The following is a 23,503-nucleotide window of genomic DNA, read 5'->3' on the forward strand; positions in this document are numbered from 1 at the left end:
TTTTGATGAGTTCCATGTTTATGATAAGTATACTGTAAATTGGGATGCGTTATTTGTTTTGAAGAAAAACACTAACCAGATGTTGTGTTCTGTCTGATATGAGGGTTAAATGAAGTATGAAAAAAATATTTTAGACTATATTGAGTTAAACAAATGTAAATAAGTTTAGGCCAGTTAAAGTACAAATTTGATTTTGGCTGTATTTGATAAAACTGAGTTGGACGAACTCCATTAACTCATACAACATGGAGGTACTTAGTTTGAGTTGGGGCTACATAAATGGATGGAAATCCTGCCCAAAATGTATTTGTGTTCATCCAATGAGGTTTTTTTTTTTCAGTGTATATAAGCGTGGAATTGTATACAAACTTAACTTCAAATGCTGTGAGAAAAAAAGCCTTTTTCCTGTTGTATTGAACCGTGACTTGTGTGTACCGTCACACTCCTAACATATACAGTGCCTTGCAAAAGTATTCGGCCCCCTTGAATCTTGCAACCTTTCACCCCATTTCAGGCTTCAAACATAAAGATATGAAATTAAATTTTTTTGTCAAGAATCAACAAGTGGGACACAATCGTGAAGTGGAACAACATTTATTGGATAATTTAAACTTTTTTAACAAATAAAAAACTGAAAAGTGGGGCGTGCAATATTATTGGCCCCTTTTGCCAACAGCACCTTATCTTCTTCTATAATGTTTCAAAAGATGGGAAAAGACAGAAAGAGGGATCTTCAGCCATTCCTCTTTGCAGAATCTCTCTAAATCACCCAGAGACCTGGGTCCTCTCCTCTTCAGCTCACCCCACAGGTTTTCAATGGGGTTGAGGTCTAAAGACTGAGATAGCCAAGGGAGGAGCTTGATTTTGTGTCTGGTGAACCATTTCTGTGTAGATTTGGCCATATGTTTAGGGTCAATGTCTTGCTGAAAGACCCAGTGACGACCCAGCTTTCGGGGAGAGGGCAACAGAATTTGATTTAAAATGTCCTGGTATTTCAAAGCATTCACGATGCCATGCACCCTAACAAGGTTCCCAGGGCCTTTGGGAGCGAAACAGTCCCACAGCATCACTGACCTACACCCATACTTCACAGTGGGTATAAGGTGCTGTCTACACGTCAACAAGCTGTTTGGGAGGCATGCACGGGGAAAACCTTTCCTCACTCACGATCATAAACACAAACGTCTGGAGTTCGCCAAGCGCTATTGGGGCTTTAACTGGGACCGTGTGCTTTGGTCAGATGAGAACAAGATTGAGCTTTTTGGCAACAAACACTCTAAGTGGGTCAGGCGTGCCACGAAAGATGCACATGCTGAAAAGCACGTCATACCCACTGTGAAGTATGGGGGTGGGTCAGTGATGGTGTGGGGCTGTTTCGCTTCCAAAGGCCCCAGGCCCTCGTCTAAAATAAAGCATTCATTCAAAAAAATAAATGTGTTCGTTGGCTGTCACCGAGTAGCATATGCGATCGCTACTTGAAAATAACAAAATAAATCACCCCGAACAACTGTCAGAGACATAAGACAACCAGAGGATATAATATATAAGAAAGACAGGGCATATGTTGGTAAATGCTAGCTTGTTGAAACAGGAGAATGTCATCGTCGTAAGGCTACCTCTGGATCAAGTCGGCTCTTTTTCCCCATCTTTTTTGGCCCTCGACACTCAAGCCATCTCTTTAACTGAATATTTGTATGTTCTTTCACATCTTTACCAGAGAACCTGGCACCAGGGACATCATTTTCGGACAAAATTGGTAGGTTTTGCTCTGTAAACATCTCGTTCATACACTATTTACATGTATCAAGCATGAAGGACAAATGCATGTTTAACCCCCCCAGCAACAGTTGCTAACGTCATGATATGAATGAGCAAAGGTGACGTGTTACGTGTGGTACGCTATTTCAATGAAAATCTAATGTTCTTAAGTAGTTAAAATTGAGGTTTTGCATTTAGGAAACATGGGGGGGAAATTAGGAGATGGAGGTTGGGGTTACTGCTGGTTATGTTAACTTTTATTTTGCAAATCATTTCAACAATTTTGAATGAATGTTTGTGTTATAGGAATAACTGTGCCAAAAGCAGTTTTATCTGCATTTCAGTGATTTTTGGAGGTTTGAGCTCCTCGCTAAGGAGTGATAAATACTAATAAGTAATAAATAAGTAATAATACTTTTTTTCTTGCAGTAAGAGTACAACTTTAATCTCGTAGTCATTTTTCCCTATCTTTATTTGGCCCGAATACTCTGTCTTACTATGTCACTGTCAATCAATAGCAGTAGCTTTTTAAATTATAATCACCTCTCCCCAAAAAAACTACTATTTGCGAGCCAATCATAATTTTCCAAATTTATGTAATTATGCTGTTGAGTGATTCAGAATTTTTGTAATTTGGAGTCTACAATTTAGATGACAGGCAAAATAGTCATTGGCCACTGCTTCTCACACCAATACACACATGTCTCTTAATCCGATCCTTGCGAGTGAATCTTTGACCACAAACTAAGCAGGAAAAAGGTTTTTCACCAGTGTGGGTTCTTTTGTGTCCATTAAAGGAACTCTTATAACTGAACTCTTGACCACAATCTGAGCAGGAAAAAGGTTTTTCGCCAGTGTGTGCCCTTGTGTGTACTTTTAAGACACTCCTACGACTGAATCCTTGACCACATAATGAGCAGGAAAAAGGTTTTTCGCCAGTGTGGGTTCTTGTGTGCGTGTTTAAGGTGCTCTTCTGAGTGAATCTTTTTCCACAAGCTGGGCAGGAAAAAGGTTTCTCACCAGTGTGGGTTCTTTTGTGTTTTTGTAAGGTGAACTTGCAGCTGAATCTCTGACCGCAATCTGAGCAGGAAAAAGGTTTTTCACCTGTGTGGGTTCTTGTGTGTACGTTTAAGTGGTGAATTTGAGTGAATCCTTTACCACAAACTGAGCAGGAAAAAGGTTTTTCACCAGTGTGGGTTCTTGTGTGTGTGTTTAAGGTGCTCTTGTGAGTGAATGTTTTTCCACAAACTGAGCAGGAAAAAGGTTTCTCGCCAGTGTGGGTTCTCGTGTGTGTTTTTAAGGTGGACTTGCAGCTGAATCTTTGACCGCAATCTGAGCAAGAAAAAGGTTTTTCACCAGTGTGGGTTCTTGTGTGTCTGTCTAATTGGCTCTTGTGAGTAAATCCTTGACCACAAACTGAGCAGACAAGAGGATTTTCACCAATGTGGCTCCTCATATGCATACGACAAATACAGTTAGTAGCAAAGGTTTTCCCACGATGAGATGTCTTATGACCATCATCTTTGTAAGGGGAGTGTGACGTGGCGCCATTTTTATCTGATGTTGCGATGAAAATGTGTGTTTGCGATCCTTCCGTTGAGCTGCCGCTTGGAGGTAATGCCCCTCTGCTGGCCTCACTCTGATCATCCTCGCTCTTCAAGGGCTCACCAGTCGACATGGTGATATCGCCCTCCTCTTTAAAGTATGTCAGCTCTACCTCCTTTTTGATTGGAAGTTGTACTACTCTCTTTAGCTGTTGAGCGCCATGACCAAGATATTTGCTGAAACCTGCAAGACACAAGAAAACAAATGATATATTTAGTGGACCGTCAATCCAGCTACTTGGCCGTGAGGTTAGACTGGCTGAGAGAGCGAGAGTGTGCATGTACGCGCTTGTACCAGATGCATTCTGGGCTGTCATTCCCATGACAACAATGCACCAATTGGCTGTTAGTCATCGTCCATTGACTCGCCCTCATCCTTCAGGCGCAAGCAGTGGCAATTTTTAAATTTTATTATTATTATTTCTCAATTAAAAAAAAAAAAAAAAAGTAAGCAGTTACAATTTTAATCATGACGAGTATTTTTTTCACCCAATACTTTTTGAGTCAAATTTTTGTCTACTCTACCCTCCTCTGCTGAAAAGGAAGTGACCCCAAATGAAGTATAAATAATACATCAAATGAATAAATCCAGGGTTTCCCCTAGGATTTTTTGAGGCTGTGGCAGCGGGCTGCATCAGAGTCGGACAGCCTCACGATGTCGTGCCATGGAGAAATTGGGTCATATCACCCCAGATAAGATTTTTTCCCCCAAAAAGAACCATAACAAAGATCTATTTGAAATATTTCATTAGCCAGGCTAATGTCGTAGCTCTCAGCTACAGTAGATGTACGTAAAATGCGTAACTAATTACAGCTACGTTACCCTTCATAATAATTGGGCTTTTTCTCTTAGCAATAGTACGACTTCCATGTCGTCGTCCTTTTTTTCTCTCTTTTATTTGGCCCTAATTTAGAATGAACTCGACGACAAGCTAAAAGGGTTAAAATCCATCTCCAACTTTGAAACGATGCTAAAAACCATTCTGATCAGTACATATAAAAATTCCAACATATTGAGGTTATAAATTCTTCTTTTCTATGGAAGTATTTATTTGTGTGTGTGTTTGTATTTAGTGTTTAATGTTATTGTTTGCATGGGGATACTATAATATGCGACAATTCACCCTTTCTGCTCTTAGAATTTTTCTTATGCTTGTCTTAATGTACGCAGGCTCCTGGCTCTAAGCTTTGGGTAGCTTCTTAAGAAGACCAGACTCACACATGATCCTAACTCAGCATTAGGAGATGATGTACACTTTTTTAATATGAATGTGTGTGTGTGTGAATACATTGAAATTGAATTGAATAGTACTACATTACCACAACAATAATAGTCCTTCTGTTAACGGACGCATTTCAAGGAGTAGGGGGAAATTCTAATATTAGTTCTAATTCCAATTGCTCCCCCCCCCAAAAAACATTTTATTTGCAGGGAGCAGCGGCTTTTACTTTGGTGTGGCGCTGCGCCACACTCTGATAAATGTAGGGGAAAACCCTGAAATAAGACTTCATATTTGAAAGAAAAAAAATATGATAATTATCGATTTTAACTGATCAATTTTTTCATTGCGATAACAATTTTTGTCATATCGACCAGGTTTGAACCAAACGTCCTCTTTTGCCTGGACGTCCACTTTTTACATACTGACAGAGGCGTTCAGCGGGGTTTTATAAATTCATAACTCTTGACATCCATTTTTCATCTTGTTTATGATCACATCAAATAATGACATGTCTAGTAGAAAAATATAGCTGAAATATATTGGGAATATTCCAATTAATGGCTTTTCTGTGATTACCTCATTGACAAAATTATTCAACCCCCCAAGTCCACCACTCTTAAGACCAAAAGGTTTCCATCAGGTGTTGTCAAACTGCTGATGAAAACATCTGTAGATGTGTACAGAACCCTAATGAGCAGCAATTAAGCAGATTTAAAACGACTGTGACATACAGTGCCTTGCAAAAGTATGCGGCCCCCTTGAACCTTGCAACATTTCGCCACATTTCAGGCTTCAAACATAAAGATATAAAATTTTAATTTTTTGTCAAGAATCAACAACAAGTGGGACACACTTGTGAAGTGGAACAACATTTATTGGATAATTTAAACTTTTTTTAACAAATAAAAAAATGAAAAGTGGGGCGTGCAATGTTATTCGGCCCCCTTGCGTTAATACTTTGTAGCGCCACCTTTTGCTCCAATTACAGCTGCAAGTCGCTTGGGGTATGTTTCTATCAGTTTTGCACATCGAGAGACTGACATTCTTGCCCATTCTTCCTTGCAAAACAGCTCGAGCTCAGTGAGGTTGGATGGAGAGTGTTTGTGAACAGCAGTCTTTAGCTCTTTCCACAGATTCTCGATTGGATTCAGGTCTGGACTTTGACTTGGCCATTCTAAAACCTGGATACGTTTATTTTTGAACCATTCCATTGTAGATTTGGCTTTATGTTTTGGATCATTGTCCTGTTGGAAGATAAATCTCCGTCCCAGTCTCAGGTCTTGTGCAGATACCAACAGGTTTTCTTCCAGAATGTTCCTGTATTTGGCTGCATCCATCTTCCCGTCAATTTTAACCATCTTCCCTGTCCCTGCTGAAGAAAAGCAGGCCCAAACGATGATGCTGCCACCACCATGTTTGACAGTGGGGATGGTGTGTTCAGGGTGATGAGTTGTGTTGCTTTTACGCCAAACATATTGTTTTGCATTGTGGCCAAAAAGTTCAATTTTGGTTTTATCTGACCAGAGCACCTTCTTCCACATGTTTGGTGTGTCTCCCAGGTGGCTTGTGGCAAACTTTAAACGAGACTTTTTATGGATATCTTTGAGAAATTGCTTTCTTCTTGCCACTCTTCCATAAAGGCCAGATTTGTGCAGTGTACGACTGATTGTTGTCCTATGGACAGACTCTCCCACCTCAGCTGTAGATCTCTGCAGTTCATCCAGAGTGATCATGGGCCTCTTGGCTGCATCTCTGATCAGTTTTCTCCTTGTTTGAGAAGAAAGTTTGGAAGGACGGCCGGGTCTTGGTAGATTTGCAGTGGTCTGATGCTCCTTCCATTTCAATATGATGGCTTGCACAGTGCTCCTTGAGATGTTTAAAGCTTGGGAAATCTTTTTGTATCCAAATCTGGCTTTAAACTTCTCCACAACAGTATCTCGGACCTGCCTGGTGTGTTCTTTGGTTTTCATAATGCTCTCTGCACTTTAAACAGAACCCTGAGACTATCACAGAGCAGGCACATTTATACTGAGACTTGATTACACACAGGTGGATTCTATTTATCATCATCGGTCACTTAGGACAACATTGGATCATTCAGAGATCCTCACTGAACTTCTGGAGTGAGTTTGCTGCACTGAAAGTAAAGCGGCCGAATAATATTGCACGCCCCACTTTTCAGTTTTTTGTTAAAAAAGTTTAAATTATCCAATAAATGTTGTTCCACTTCACGATTGTGTCCCACTTGTTGTTGATTCTTGACAAAAAAATTAAATTTCATATCTTTATGTTTGAAGCCTGAAATGTGGCGAAAGGTTGCCAGATTCAAGGGGGCCGAATACTTTTGCAAGGCACTGTATAGCTCTTCTTGGCAGTTAATGACATCTTTACAACATGGTGAAGGAATGGTAAAAAAAAAAAAAAGTTCAGAGAGGAGGTCATTTCACTCCATAAACAAGGATATGGATATAAAAAGATAGCAAAAGGATTTAGAAAATTCAAGAGATACAATGGGGAGCATAGTCCGCAGGTTTAAAGCTTAAGGCACAGTGGAAATGCTACCTGGGCGTGGTACAAAGAGGAATGTCGGCAGCTGCTGTGCGATACCTGAAGCCAAAGGTGGAGAAAAATACCCAGGTGACAACTAGGCAACTACGACAGGCCATGTCATAGGAAGGTATTCAGGTTTCATCCCAGACAATAAAACGTACACTGCAAAATGATGGGTTCCATGCAAGAACTGCCAGCCCCCCCCCCCGTCCCGCTGATTACAAATCACAAGAAGTATGCCAAAAGCCAAGTGGACAAACCACAAAGGTTTTGGGATACTGTTCTCTGGAGTGATGAGACCAAACGAACTTTTTGGGCCAATGTATCAACGGTACGTGTGGAGGAGAAAGAATGATGCCTATAAAGAAAAGAACACCCTATCTACTGTGAAGCACAGTGGGGGGGGCAGTCATGCACTGGGGTTGTTTTGCTTCTTCAGCTACAGGGAATCTTCAGCGTGTGCAAGGTATTATGAATTAAGCTTAATCTTAGATTCAAATGTCATGCAGTCATTGACAAAGCTTAGGCTTGGGTGAGGTTGGACCTTCCAACAGGACAATGATCCTAAGAATACCTGAACATCTACCACATCTTGGTTGCAAAAAAAAGTGCTGGAAGATTCTGGAGCGGCCATCGCAATCACAATGCTTAAAGCCCATTGAAAATCTTCGGTGGTACTTGAAGAAGGCAGTTACAGCACGCAAGCCCAAAAATGTTAATGAACTGGAGGCCTTTGCCCATGAGGAATGAGCAAGGATACAAGTGGATCCAGGGTTGACCCAAGGGTTTTTTTGAAACCGCGGTGGTGGGCTGCACCGGAGTCAGACCACCTCACCATGTTGTGTCACGGCCAAATTGCGTCATATCATGGCAATTTTTTTTTCTTTCACATTTTGTTTCCCAAGAGGAACCATAACAAAGGAAACCAAACATAAGACTGTGTTTTTTGCAAGGAAATAAGACTGAAAAAGTGTAGGTTGTCTTATATTCGCGGTCTAGACATTATACCCATTCACGACGCTAGATGACGCCAGATTATCATTGAAGCGACGTTCTGTCATGACAGATCTCCGTTTAACCAGTTTGCATTATTTCACTGCAATGTTTTTCCTTATTCAGACTTGTTTCACGACTACAGTTACAGTTAGACTTCATTTTGATGGTTAATGCAGTGATTTCAATTTTGTTGTTTTATCACAATAGATTGATTGGTTTATTTACATTTCAAAAACCAAAAGCCATCCGTTTACGAATATGATTGCACTTCAGTTTACATATACGTAGATATTAAGATTTGAATGAGGCAAAACAACATGCTTTTTCTCTCAAATATATTGTTATAATCATTTGTTTCAGATGTACTGAAATTATTTTCTGTATAAAAATTAATTTGGTGTTCAAAAAGTCTTTTTTCAAACTTGAGTCTTGAAAAAGAAGGGGTCGTCTTATAGTCAGGGACATCTTGTATTCGGCCCAATACAGTATTTGAAATATTGCATTAGCCAGGCTAATGTCGTAGCTCTCAGCTGCGGTACATGTAAGTAAAATGCGTAGCTGATTACAGCTACATTACCCTTCATAATAATGACTTTTTTTTCTTGTAGCAATAGTACTACTAACATCTCCTTTTTCTAGTATATAGTCCTTTTTCCTTTCATTTGGCCCCAATACTAGTATGTACCACATTAACCCAACAAGAATAGTCCTTCTGTTAATGGACCAATGGCATAGGTTTTCATAGGGACCGGTAGAGACATAACACTAGGAACTTTTCAGGATGCTCAAATTGTCCCCACCAACTTTTAAGAAACCTTATTTTCATTATATAATGAGTTCATTTATAGAGGTCATTGAGATTGTCTTCTCATATTTTGTAAAGATAGAATTGACCCAACCATTATTAAGTAAATTACTTTCATTAAGTTCAGTGACACGATTTCCCCCCCCCAAACTCACGTTTGATTGGCTGATGACTAAATTACCTTGTTTTCAGTGTAATGCCAGCAGCATTTGACCTCATTGTTTGTCATTTATTTGTACTTTAAGAATTTAAGTGTTCCAAAATGTTTTGTGTACTAACAATCGTCAACAAAAATGTAACTGCAAGATGTAAAAAAAATAAAAAAATAAAAATATTAGAATGGTCGACTAATCGTTAAAGTCTGCAGACTAATCGGGAGAAAAATAATCATTTAGGACTGCCCTAGATTGAAGTGAAGTTATTTGGGGACTGAAACAACTTTCTGATTGAATGTTATTATTCAATCCAAAAAAATAAGTTGCTTCAAACAAAGAAAAAATATTTCTAAAAGAAAAATCACTTTCAATCTAGGGCTCCAGACTGCCCCCAATGGTGGTAATTTGCGACTAAAATTAAAGCCTGAGCGAGTTTTTTATCTACTCGCACTCCTTCATGGTTAACTGACTAGTTCGCTGTAATGTAACGAGAGCTGGTTTACCAAGGGAAAATACATCAGAAGAAAAGGACTTCCAGGCCACTTCCAGAAGAGAGCGAGACTTACTAAACGGCTGTTTCGAGAGGCACTGCTATCTTCCAAGTGTTGAGTGCACATTGACTGTAACATTCTAAGTAAAGATGTTGTTTAATTGAGATTTCTTTCGCAACTCTGCGACTACTTGTAAAAGCAGAGTGTGACCACGCAGCCCCCCCCCGGTGGGTGCATTCAAATGAGTTCACGAAAGAAACAGTGCTCTTTTTAAAATATGTTGGGTGTTTTGGCTCTCTCGGTCAAAAAGGTTCCCGACCCCCGACTAAAACCCATGACTATCTTTAGATTCTGCATTTTAAAAACTTTTTCATATTTATATTTGTTTTTTTGTCATGAATGGGACGCATCCATGTTACAGCTGGGGCTCCCGAGAAAAAAAAACATGTTAAAAGGGAACAGGCATGTGCCGGTATGAGATTTTGACAGTATGACAACCTTAATCAAAATTAGGCATGGCGAGAACTAGGTCGTTTACAAACACAACTGGAGACAGAATGGCGGACAAGACTTCCTCATCGTATAGACCCTACCCACCGACGTCACAAAATCACGTGCTCGCTGTATGGTTCCGCCCCCTTGTCCGTCATTTTGTGTCTGTATTATCAATGGTCTCAATTGATCGAGCAATTTATAATGCATTTCATGGAAGACCCGGTGCTTTCGGATGCCGTAAACTCACTTGATGCGTTGCATAAAAGGCGTTATGTGGAAAAGCTTCAGTTTATCCATTCGCCAGATCCATATTTGATGCCTAAATCGATGTTTTTCGATCCGCTGTCTCCGCCGTATTTGCCTGACATCTGCTAGCTAACCTGATATGTACAACTATCTTGTCCACACAAAATCAGCCTATTCTCACGAAAGTTTGAAAAACTTTAAGAGCTTGGAGGCTTATAAATACTTCGTTGCTGGTTGGGTGAAACAGGTCCTCGTCCACGAAAATTTGGCAGGAATCTATCTTGTGCTTGGAAAGGTGAGTTACGAAATTTTCAATTCAAAATCTTTTGTTATTGCTAACATCCACTGTCAAGTCTAATGTATTTCATGTCGTTTGTCAATGGAGTTAGGGCTTTTAATGTTTATATGGTTTAGCGATAGCACTCTCACTACATACATACGTGTATGTTGTCAGCGATTAGCCTAGCAATGATCTTAATTGTGGTTGTCAGCCCAAAACCCTCTAAATATATATTAAATGCATCTTACCAGATATAAAATGACTACTACATAATCTGTGGTAATCGTCTGGAGCCCAGTTTTCTCGTCGAATTGCAGCAACCCATCTCGCTCTCTTCTCTCCGGCTCTCTCGGAATCCGGTAGAACTTCAAGTCTCTCCGTCTATCTTCTCTGTTATTGCAAACGACCGCCACACACGCCTTCACCATTTTGATTATTAATGTTAACGAGCAGAAAAACACTTCGTAAATAGGAGGAATGTACGTAGCCGTAACAGGTAAACATGATGTGTTGACGGACAATTGGGCGGCACCAGTCAGGAGGAAGGAGTTGTGACGTCACGTGGGTAGGGTCTATAGTCAAAATCGGGTAAGTTAGGTACGTCGTAACCCCGGGACTACTTGTAGTCAAGTCGATGCCATGGTGCAAACCTTCGTCGGTTCACGAGTCCATTGCACGGCTACTGAGTAAGCAAAGTCACTATATTAGACAAAGACATTTCTGTACTTATGACAAGGTACCATATTTGATTTCTGCCTCATCTGAAGAAGAAAAAAAACCACTTAAAATGACCTTGGATGGGTCTGGACTCTTCCTCCTCTTTGATGCATGCAGACTCTTGGTGCTCAGGACGATGGTCTTGGCTGACATATCGATCTGCAAGACCACAGACACATGGGCCAAATCTTATTTCATTTGCAAACTTGTCCCCAAATTTGTTTTCTGTTAGAGAAAATTCCTTCCTTGCCAATTTTCTTGTGTTTATTCATGCTTTGTTGTCATCCGATCCAATTCAAATTAATTCAATGGGCTTGACAAAAGAGCGACTAGTTGACATACTTGACGTCATCGATGACGTCAATGTGCTGATGAGCACACCATCCCGTCGACGGTTAATAAAGGGTTAAAAAACAATATATGCGTGGAAAGTTGAGAATGGCCGACGCTCGGGATTCAAGAGGGGAAAGTGGCACAAGGCCGAAAAAGCGCACTAGAGTGACCAAAGCATAGCCTAGTACTCCAGACTCACCGCTGTTCCAGCTATTGAGTCTGGCCACCATTAAGCGGATAAAATTTTCAGGGCGGAGCAAGCCACAGCAAACACAGCGGAGTGGACCAATCGGCAACGGGCGGGACAAGGGACTTGCGCGCGGAAGTAAACTTACGAGGAGAGCGGAGTTTATTCAACATGGCTAGCGCGAGTCAGACTGTTGTCAATGACTTGTGTCGATGTGTTTTTGGTCATTTAAAACTGATTTTACCATGGATTGGAACATATTCAGTTAAATAAATGAATAAATGTGTCATTAAAATGCTTCTATTTCAATATTCATTTCTTAATTTCAATACTTATTTCAATTGTTATATAGATTTAAAATTTTATTTATCATTCCAATATTTATTTTATTACAACAGTTATTTCATTCTTGCACTCTTGTTCCCTTTGTACTGCATAAAATAGTTTTATCTGTCAATGGCTCATCAAACTCCTAAGGCGGGCGGGGTTTGAGTCGATGGAGTCAAGCAATTGCTTCTTCCTTCCCAACATGGCAGCGATGGCTGAGGTTCTGCATGAGCTCTCTCTGGATTTACTAACAGACATATGAGACTTAGCAGAACATAATGACGCAGAAAATTTGGACCCTGAGCACGTGGCTTACAAAACACAGCGGTTTAGTTTATTACTGCAATCAGGCTAGCCATGTTGGGAAGGAAGGAGACTTGATCAAAGCAAAGTCCGCCTAGTTCACAGAGTTTGATGAGCCAATGACAGAAAAAAAATGATTTCATGCAGTACAAGGGGAACGAGAGTGCAAGAATTCATAAAAAGTGAAATAAAATAGTTAGATAAATACTAGGGCTGTCCCAAACGACTAATTTTCTCCCGATTAGTCAGCCGACTAATTTTACGATTAGTCGACTAATCTTATAATTAAAAACATTTTTTTTTTTTTTTTTAACTGATTTAGCAATGAAATTTTTGTTGACGCTTATCAATTCACAAAAACATTTTGGAACACTTAAATTCTTTATTGAAATACAAATAAACGGATAAATAACAATAATAAATCACATATAAACAATGACTTCAAATGCTGATAGAATTAACTTGTGCAAAAGAATGGAATATACACGGATTCAGAACACTAACTTCTCCTTTCCAACATGATTCAAAACAATTCTTAAAAAAAATACCTAGCATTAATATTATGGTATACTGTAGTACTATATAAAATAGTATTATAATTATTATTCATTGCTAATCAGACTTTTCATAAAGGGTGTCATTTCAAAGGTATTCTTAGTGTAGAATCTGAAGTATGTGGGATTAACTCCAGAAATCGTTATTTATATGACGAACATGACATGCTTTTATCTTGAAATGTTCACTGGAAGTATGTTCGCTAAACCGCAAGTTTAAGCTTTACACGCCGCAAAAAAAGCACTTTTTGTCATTGCATGTGGTGTCAGTAATAGATTTATTACCCTTTTGCAAACGCTGTTAACCAGCGATTTTTCATGTTTGAAATGTCACCTTTTAACTGCAAGTTTTGGAGAAGGCTACCTGTTTTATAGCCGGCTAAAGTAGGTCGTATTTTTTCCCCATTCACCTCATTGTCACAAGGCTAACATATATAGTGCATAATATGGATGTGTTTTCGTATTTTGTATGTCTGAACTTTAATTCTACAGCGTATTGATGTGAGAAAAGAACAGGAGTCTCATATGCCATCAGCACGCATGCACAAATGTACGCACTCACGCGCGCAGCGATAAAACGCAGCTGTGAAAATAAAACGCAGCCGTGAAAATGACCGCCCTCATTTTTATTTACCATGCGATAAGTGGACTCATTGCATATCGCGACAGGCTTAGCAACTTCAATAAAACATGTAATTAGTTAGTTAGATGGACTTACAATCTCCAGTCGTTATCATTCACGGCCGACGTGTAGCCAAGCTTGGCATTGAAGAGACAGGACACAACACTGTAACCTCCTTTGTTTCTTTAAAAATAAGTCAATGTTTTGGACTCTCTGGTGTGCTTTTTTGGCTTTGTGCCGCTTTCCCCGCTTGCATACCAAGCGTCCGACATTCTGAACTTTCCACGCATATATTTTTTTAACCCTTCATTAACCATCGACGGGATGTTGTGCTCGTCGACGGATTTACGTCATCGATGACGTCGACTATGTCGACTAGTTGGGACAGCTCTAATAAATACAAACTGAAATAAATTAATAAATGTTTGAAATTAATATATATTGGAATAAATAAATATTTAAATTAATATTGAAATAAAAATTGAAACAAATAAATACACATTGAATAATATTCTCTCATATGAATATTCATCTGAAATTACAACGAGTGACGTCAGCACCGAAAAAATGCTAGGCTAGGACGTGACGATTTGGATCAAAGGCACGCCATAAATCTTACGTCAATGTCCACATTGAGGTCGTTTTCACAGGCTTAAACCAGAAGTACTTTCATTAAGTTGAAGTACCTTTCTGCTTGCCTGGCATGGCCACACTGTTCTCCCTGTATTTTTCAAACACTGAGCGAAAAGTCTGGGAACCATCCCATTAACGGCCTCTCGAGCAGGTACAAAATCAATCGACAAATCAGATTCGTTTATTTGCGTGACGTGTTCTTAACGAGCAACGTCACTCTTGCGCGTCAGAAGTAGTCTTCACAACAACACAGACGGTAAACAGGAGAGCCGAGAATATGTTCCAATCCACGGTAAAATCTGTTTTAAATTACCAAAAACACATCGACACGAGTCATTGACAACAGTCTGTCTCGCGCAAGCCATGTCAAGTAAACTCCGCTCTCCTCGTATGTTTCCTTTCGCGCGCAAGTCCCTCGTCCTGCCCTCGTCGTTTTACTAACGTCACGTCTGCCCGTCGCTGATTGGTCCACTCCGCTGTCTGTTTGCTGTGGCTTGCTCCGCCCTGGAAATTGTATCTGCTGAATGGTGGCCAGACTGAATAGCTGGAACAGCGGTGAGTCTGGTGTACCAGGCAACCTTTCTGCAGCTTTTTCTCCCCATTTCCAACTCAGCGCAGACGTAGTTAGGAGCAACAACAGGAAAACCAATGCGATTTTCAAAATAAAGTTTGTAAAGGAACAATTTATATTTGACGGGCTATTTCAGCCGACTTATGCCAAATAGTGTATAAATAAATAGCTATAGACCTCCTTTTACATTGTTCAAATTACGATGTATCTTTAAATCTTTTTTTTTAAAAATCTCAATTGCAACGCCTGGCGGTTTTTAACTTGGTGCACCATAAATAATTTTTATGTTGGGGAAACAAAAATATTGTCCCTAATAATTTGTAAAGCCGATTCTGAAACACCAGATGCCTTGAATATTGTTAATTTTAACGGACGCGGCGTTTATTTAAAAAGTAATAGTATTACTCCGAGAATACATTTCCAAGTAATTGTTCGAGATTAAAAGTTGTATTATTACGTCGGGCTAATGTAGCTGAACAAGCAACCTCCGTTAAAATCAACAATATTGAAAGCATCTTGTGTTTTGGAATTGTTTTTACAAATAAGGAAATCCACATTATTTTGCCTTATCTACATCAAATTATAATCAAGAGAGAATTTATATTAATGCTTTGTCGCAGCTAATATTGTGACTTTTTTTTCCTCGAAGCAACAGTACAACTTTTATCTCGTAGCCCTTTTTTGAATTTATTTATTCCAAATTTATTCAGGTTTTTTTTACGTACTTAATTCCATTGATATGTGACATTTATGCGGATAACAATATATACATACCACAAAAAGAGAAAGTAAACAGTGAAGTCACAGTATTCTGAGTGTTTACATTCTGTTCTTCTGCACTAGTTGATGCCATCAGCATTTGACCTCATTGTTTGTATTTTATGTGTTTTTGTACTTTGGGGAAAAAAATTAAGTGTTCCAAAATGTTTTTGTGAATTAATAATCGTCAACAGAAATTTAATTAAAAGATAAGTAAAAAAAAAAAAAATATATATATATATATATATATATTGGACTAGTCGACTCATCGTTAAAGTCTGCAGACAAATGGGGAGAAAAATACTCTTTTAGGACAGCCCTAGATTGATTTTTTTTTTTTACTTGATTGAAACAACTTTTTCGATTGGGGGAATGTTGTCTTGATTTTGGGCCACATAGGACACTAGGCATGTGCCGGTATGAGATTTTGACGGTACGATAACCGTGGGCAAAAATACCACGGTTTCACGGTATTGCAATTATAGCTCCAAAATGTGTTATTTTGAGATGTATGGGTTAAAAATATTTTTTTCCCCATTGAACAGGACTTTAAAAAAAATGTTCAGAACATTGCAACGTTGCAAACTGGAACATGAATATATTGTTAAAATAAATTATCAATAAAAAAACAAATAATTCAAATAAAATTAAAATAAATATAACTTATAGACTATACCCACAGCCACAGCTCAAGTTGCTCAAGATTAGAGCAAGAACAAAACAATTTCCATAAAAAAGTAAAAACACTTTGAATAAATTTTTTAAAAAAATTTACTGCATGACTTTTTTTTTTAGGGTGGAAAAGCTCAAGTGAAGTTTTGCCATTTTCAGCCATTGTGTCAGCTCTAGTTATACATGTCACGCCTATGTGTTAAAAAACAAAGAATTTATAAGTTCATAAGTTAAAAATGTATAAGTTAGTTTAATGTGTAAATATTGTTGTGGAAAGGTTTCATCTAAACAAACAAACAAAAAAACATTGGGAGTGAGACCTCTCCTTGATCCAGCGAACGTGGATTTGTGCTTAGGGCAAGAGCATCTTTCGTAATTAGCGATCTTTGATGCTATCCCCTTTTCCTCTTCATTCAAGCGAATCAAGGTGGTTTTCTCACTCTGCGGCTGTAACACTCGACGAAGTTGCTCCCCCAGCTAAGCCTAGGCTAACATTCGTCTTTGTAAGCTTTGAGTTAGTTTGTATATTGAATTTGAAAGGAAAATGTGTGTTTTGTTTTTGGCAAACTTTTCATGGTGCTAAGCTGTTGATGCTACTCACACATGGAAAAATACAATTGTACAACGTTTTAAATGTATTAATTTTGTATATGCCACTTACCATGATCTGAGAGCTCAATAAATTGAAGAAAAGTACGCCTTATGTTTGGATGATTTGTTTTTGGGTTCACTGGCTGTCAAGCCGATAGCGTCCCTTTCACACGCAGCAACAAACTGGAGGGGCTGAGCGCTGCTGCGCCAAGCCACTTCTGGCTGCATTTTTGACACATGAAAATTAGCGAATACCGTACTACGGTCCTAGGGAAAATTTTAGTGGTTTTGAAACCGTGACGTTTTCACACCACGGTAAACCGTGAAACCGGTAACCGGCACATGCCTATAGGACACGAAGGACATTTGTGTGTAATTCCATTAAAAAATAAGTTGCTTCAAAACAAAGACAAAAATATTTTCAAAAGAAAAATCGCTTCAATCAAAAAAGATTATGTTTTTTAATCCAAGGCTCCAGACTGCCACCAAATGGGGGCTTTTTGCGACTAAAATCGGAGACAGTGCAAGTATTTTTTTCATTTACTAACACATGTGCGACAAGTAAGATTGCCATTTTTTTCTGACACACTCTTTCACGGTTAAATCGACTAGTTTGCTGTAATGTAACGAGCTGGTTTGATAGCCTTATTTTGATTGAAGCAAATTTTTTGTTGTTGTTAATTGAAAAATGACACAAATCTACCTCCATTCTAAGTAAAGGTGTGTGAAATTTCAGATTCTTAGATTATTTGCGATTCAACCGCTGAAGATTCGAGAACGATTCACAAACATCCACATTCCGATTTTAAAAAAATGCTTACTAAAGCGGAACTAAAACACAGTCAGCACGGTCTTCGGGATGCAATGAGGAACGGACCCAGAGTAAACAGCCACATAAACCGCCGACAGATGCTACAAAAAAAACGCCCAGTTGCTGTAACCTTCGCCCACTTTGCTAAAAACTACGTCCACATAATGCTACGGTATATATCACATTATATACAACTAGTTGCAAAATGACTCGCAGGCATGAGTAAACAGACGCCATCTTAAATCAGTAGACTTCTCAGGAAGGCTCTGTTGTAGCAAACTTTCCAAGCAAGGCTAATTCACTTTTTAAATACTCCTAAATCGGCAAAATTTTGACTTGAATCTATCAACATTAAATTTAATTGATAGTAGCTTTAAACTCTTTTTTTCAGAATTGTGACTTGAGTATTTTATTTAATATTTTGAACTCTTAACTTGATACTGAAATAGTAGTTTATTTAAGCCTGGGAGGATTTTTGTACTATTTTTGTAACTAATGTATGAAACGATAAAAGCAGCTAATAGCTGGGGGGGGGGGGCACCAATAATTGATTTATAATCGAATCATAGCCTCTGAATTGTATTCGTAATCGAATCGTTAGGTGCTCAAGATTCCCACCTCTAAAAATAAAACAAATAGAATGAATAAAAACCTAAGTATCTCGAGGCCGAGCCGAGTGTCCTCTTTTTGGAAATCAAAGTACGGTCAATCTAGCCAATTTAGGGTCCAAGAGCGGAACTTCAAACCACCCGAGTGTTTTCCGCCATACCCAAATTTCCCTTCCGGAGGATCAATCAAGGATTATCTTTATGATTCAAAACGATAGATGTTCAATACCCTGGGGACAAAAAAAAATGAATTTTACTGCATTTCCCGAATCGGTGAACAAACCTGGTAGCCTGCGAAGAACAACTTTTACTTGCATTTTGCAAGCATTCGATAGTTGATGTTGTCGCTGATGTTTCGCACCACAAAGTTCCGCCTCTAACTTTTCGGCTGGCGTCCTTCTTGCTCGCATTTTGCACACTTTAGGAGGCTCCCACTTGATGTTCAAGCGACGAACCACGTTTTTCTGTTCGGAAGCTAAGCTAAGCTAAGGTAAACCAAGATAACTAGGCTCCGAAGCTTCAACAAGCACAAAGACCACTTGAAAATGGACGGTTCCAGTTAAGTAGTTCTGAACCTCCTGCGTCGCAATGTGGGTTAAACTCCGCACAAAAAGCAGCGTGTTGCTGAGCACGTTTTATTTTTTAGCTCCCGCAGCTAATGGAGCGTACCAACTCTCTCAATAACGGGAGTGTCTTAACAACTAGAACGAACAGAGCACACAAAATAGTTCGGGTCCATTTTGCGATAAATTGGGGGGCTTGAGATATTAATTTCGAGTGATGACGTCCCTCTAAGACCCTCATTTACTGCAAAATGGTTCAGAATTGGGGCCATTCGTTTGTGCTAGTTGTTAGGACACCCCTCTGTTGTTGAGAGAGTTGGTACGCTTCATTAAAATCACAGAGGGAGAGAATTGGTACTTGGGATGGGCGATACCAGTGATTTTGGATTCGATCCGAAACCAAGTAATACCGAGGCCAGATATTGCGATCACGAACGAATTAATTCTATTGAAAGATAATTACAAACAAATCCAATAAACTATAGTCATTCCATTACAAAGCATATTCAATAGTGCTGCAAAGTTCTTTTTATGTAAGATGACAAAAATGCCATATTTATCGTTTCATATTGCACATCAGCCACTAATGCTTATATTGTCTCTGATTATCTATTAATTAGCAACTACGTTACCTGAATAAGTCCTGCCTTTCGCAAACGCCACTTCTAAAGTACTTTGCTTTGCTTCGGCGGCGTGGTATTGTCTTTTCTCATGTCCTCTTCGGCTTGAGCGGCACATTTTTCCATTTAGTTCGTCGTGTGCTTCGGGATGCACGTTTCTTAAGTGTTTCGTGAGGTTTTTGGTCTCACCAAAATATCTGACAGTTTTGGCACAAACTGTGCACTTAGCCTCGTTGCCATTTATTAAAATGAAATATGTCCAAACCGGACTTCTTTTACGATCCGTCGTCGATGCCGCAGCCATGCTACCACTAGCTTCCCAATGTTTGTTAGTTGTGACTGTGTTGGTGCCTCGTGAGAGGGGCGGAGGAAAAGCATGCTGATCGACACAGGATAGGGACGTAAATGGGGGCGGGAGCAGACACCGGTGCTCTGCTTATGTGCGTGCACTGCTTATGTGCGTGTAGAACGCGAAAGGGAAAAGTCGTACAAAGAGTGCACAAAAATATACCCAAAAAATAGACAAAGAAAATATAATATATTAATTCCAAATATCGATACTTTTGCTTGGGGATCGATACCTAAACTTAACTTGCTGGATCGAAATATTGATATTTTGGTATCGATCCGCCCATACGTAGTTGGTACGCTACATTAACATACCATAACAGAGGGGTGTCCTAACAAGTAGCACAAACGAATGGCACTAATTCGGAACCATTTTGCAGTAAGTGAGGGCTGATATAATTGCTAGAAAAACTAACATAATAGGACACCTTGCAGCTTCGCTTTTAATACTGTCCTATACCACTTTGTGACTTTCCACCTCCATGATGAAACATTCTTCGTCCATGTTTGCTGGTGTTTAAACCGTGAATAAGCAACTGGGCTGTTACCTCCAGGCCCAGCTCCGCCCATTTTGTCAGATGCATGTCCGGCAAAAATAGAAAATAGCCTATACCATCCGGCGGGCTGCGGCACACCGGAGATGGTCCGCAGTCAATCCGGAGCACTGAAGCGGCCGGTATACGTTGAACAATAGGATATAATGGGAACGGATTGGCTCCGGCGCTATTTTTTTTACTGGAGTCGGACCGGAACCGCAGCGACGACGCATCTGGTGTATTTGGGCCGTTATACGTCATCCTTCCGCAATGTATCCGTCACGTAGACCCTCATCAGAGAGCACATTCTTTCACTTTAGAACAGGGGTCGGGAACCTATGGCTCGCGAGCCATATCTGGCTCTTTTGACGGCCGCATCTGGCTCGCAGACAAATCTAATTATAAAAAAAAAAGCTTTGTTATACTCCTTTGCGCGTTGCGCAAAATGGCAACGATCCATGGCGACTAGAAAGCCGGTTCACAGTTATTTTAGTGGGAAAGTGGCAAACATACATGTCGTTGCGTCTCTCTATCTATTTGTCTATCAATCGCATTGGCAACGCAGATAAGGCAGACACTGATCGAGTGGGGTCGCCATATTTTGCTGTCAAAAAGAGCGGCCGATGTGCGCATGTGTGTAGTTTTCCCACGGTTTCAGTTTCGTTTTCCCCGCCAATTTTAGCAACCCTTTTGAGTTAATGGCAAATAGCAAAAAAGACAAGGAGTATCGTACTTTTCAGCAGGAATGGACAGAGGAATTTGCCTTTGCGGAGAGCGCAGGTTCTGCGGTGTGTCTAATATGCAATGATAAAATTGCATCTATGAAAAGGTCAAATATAAAGCGGAACTTCGACACCCGCCAAACTACATTTGCATCGAAATATCCAGCGGGGGACAAGAGGAAGAAAGCATGTCAAGAGCTTCTTACAAGAGTGCAAGCTAGTCAGTAGTAACTCCGTGTTTGGACCAAACAAGGTGATTGGAATTTGGCTAGCTTTGCTGGCGCTTTAGCAATTGTGAGGAATGGGAAGCCCTTCACCAATGGGGAGTACGCCAAAGCATTCATGCTGGATGTTGCCAATGAACTTTTTGACGACTTTGCGGATAAAAACAAGATTATTAAACCGATAAAAGACATGCCCCTGTCAGCAAAAACTGTTCACGAACGTACCATCATGATGTCAGTTCAAAATGAGGCAACGCATGAAGGACATCAATTCGGCTCCATTTTTTTCATTCGCTTTGGATGAGTCAACGGACTTAAGCAATTTATCACAGTTCAGCGTGATCGCAAGGTATGTTGTCGTTTACACAGTACGTGAGGAAAGTCTGGCAGTTTTGGCTATGCAAGGGACAACAAGATGGAAAGATTTATTCAAGCCCTTCATTGAGTTTGCTAAAGAAAAAAAAATCTACCAATGGACAAACTTGTGCTCCGTGTATGGTTGGAAAAAACAAAGGATTCGTGTCGTTTCTTCGTGAACATGAAAAGACGTATCCTAAGTTTCTCAATGCCTATCAACCAGACTACAAAGCCATCAGCAACACCATGCAGCACCAGAAGTCGCATAAATGGTGAGAAATACTCATCATTGATTAGCAACAGCATAACAATGTTGTTAAAAAGAATTCGGAGACTTATTGTACTTTAAAAATGTTGAAATTACATCAAATGCACACATTACTTGTATTTTTAGTTTTAAACATATTGTATGGCTCTCACGGAATTACATTTTAAAAAATGTGGTGTTTATGGCTCTCTCAGCCAAAAAGGTTCTCGACCCCTGCTTTAGAACATTAAGATTGTGTCATACACTCAGATTCCTCGCTTGTTTCAATTAATTCCTGGATAGCAATTTACCTAAAAGATAAATGACGTAGTTTTCCCATTTGATTTGCTTTTCATTCATTAGAATAGAATAGAATAGAATAGAATAGAATAGAATAGAATAGAATAGAATAGCCCTTTATTGTCATTATACGGTTGTACAATGAAATCTCCCTTTACAGTGCAGGACAAGACAAAAAAATCTCGAAAGTGGCTTGCAAGAATAAAGTATAAAATCTAAATAAATATAAAATATGTAGGAGGTAGTCCTATGTGCAGGCAGTGCAAATAGTTGAAGTGAAGTAGCAGCAGCTGACAATAAAGGCATTGAATATTGCACACAATTACACGATCCGGACAACTTCATTCCTTAACCTATTTTCATTTGTCAATATGTATAGTTTATAAATGGTATAATAAGTACTTGGCCTAGTGAAGTAGCAGTACAAAATGCAGCCTAAATTTTCCTCTTTAAATGACATATAGTCATAGATTACAATTTCATGTTTACTTTAATACCCAGTACTACTTAATATTACTTAACAAATATGTTTAGCACAAAGAATCAGTGAGTCAGTATTTATTTACAAAACGATATGCAGGACATAATGCACCTTAATGAACACACTATTAAATTTGGGTAAATAAAAACATGCAAATAACATACAAATATAATGCAGTACTTAGTCATATAAAATTGAATATGACATAATATATACACAGGAAAAGGGTAATAGAATTTACATTTTAGTGGGATAAATGGGCTCACATAATTACAGTTTATTCAAACTCTTTAGTTTTGGCCTGGCACTGGGGCAACAGGAGTTAGAGCCCAGACAGGGGCAGCTGAGGTCCCACCTGCACCAAGGTATAGAACAATGACCTGGGGGAGTGATGCAGGGGCTGGGGGAGCAGGAGGAGCTGCTGGAGTGATGGGCCGCACGGCAGTGGCACTAGCAGGTCGTCTACCCGGCCGCAACTTAGGAGCCTATCCCGTCCTGTTTGGAGGAAGGACGAACCCATGCCGGGGCCCTGATGTGGAGGGAGGCTTCTCCAGCCTTTCCCGTAGAGCAGGAAGCTGTGAGCTGGCCACAGCGATGCGGTCCTCAGAAGCAAGGCCTTGGGAAAGGACACTTCGCTCCTAAGAGTTCTCCCGTCGATTAAACCTGCAGCCATAAAATGTAAACATGACAAATGACGGCTAAACTTTTTACTTAAATGTCAATATAAAATATAGAAAACATTGTGCTTACCACTGATTAGATGAGTTGACCACAACCACCTTGTTTAAGGATGTTAGAGGTGCATGAGCATGGG

The 23,503-nt window shown here is 39.5% G+C and overlaps 1 protein-coding gene across 2 annotated transcripts; it reads right to left on the reverse strand.

Moving 5' to 3' along the window:
* Positions 1 to 503: 503 nt before the first annotated feature.
* Positions 504 to 18,898, reverse strand: LOC130929107 (gastrula zinc finger protein XlCGF52.1-like). Of its 2 annotated transcripts, none has more exons than XM_057856054.1 (3): positions 18,575 to 18,898; positions 11,396 to 11,479; positions 504 to 3,546 (listed from the first exon to the last, which is right to left on the reverse strand). In XM_057856054.1, the coding sequence occupies exons 1-3, from the start codon at positions 18,699 to 18,701 to the stop codon at positions 2,426 to 2,428; spliced, it is 1,332 nt and encodes a 443-aa protein (XP_057712037.1). In that variant the 5' UTR covers positions 18,702 to 18,898; the 3' UTR covers positions 504 to 2,425. The 2 variants fall into 2 exon arrangements, with proteins under 2 accessions (XP_057712037.1, XP_057712038.1); XM_057856055.1 differs by having other exon boundaries at positions 505 to 3,546; positions 11,386 to 11,479.
* Positions 18,899 to 23,503: the final 4,605 nt, after the last annotated feature.

The sequence above is a fragment of the Corythoichthys intestinalis genome, chromosome 13 (genome assembly GCF_030265065.1).
Source record: "Corythoichthys intestinalis isolate RoL2023-P3 chromosome 13, ASM3026506v1, whole genome shotgun sequence".
NCBI classification, from domain to species: domain Eukaryota; kingdom Metazoa; phylum Chordata; class Actinopteri; order Syngnathiformes; family Syngnathidae; genus Corythoichthys; species Corythoichthys intestinalis.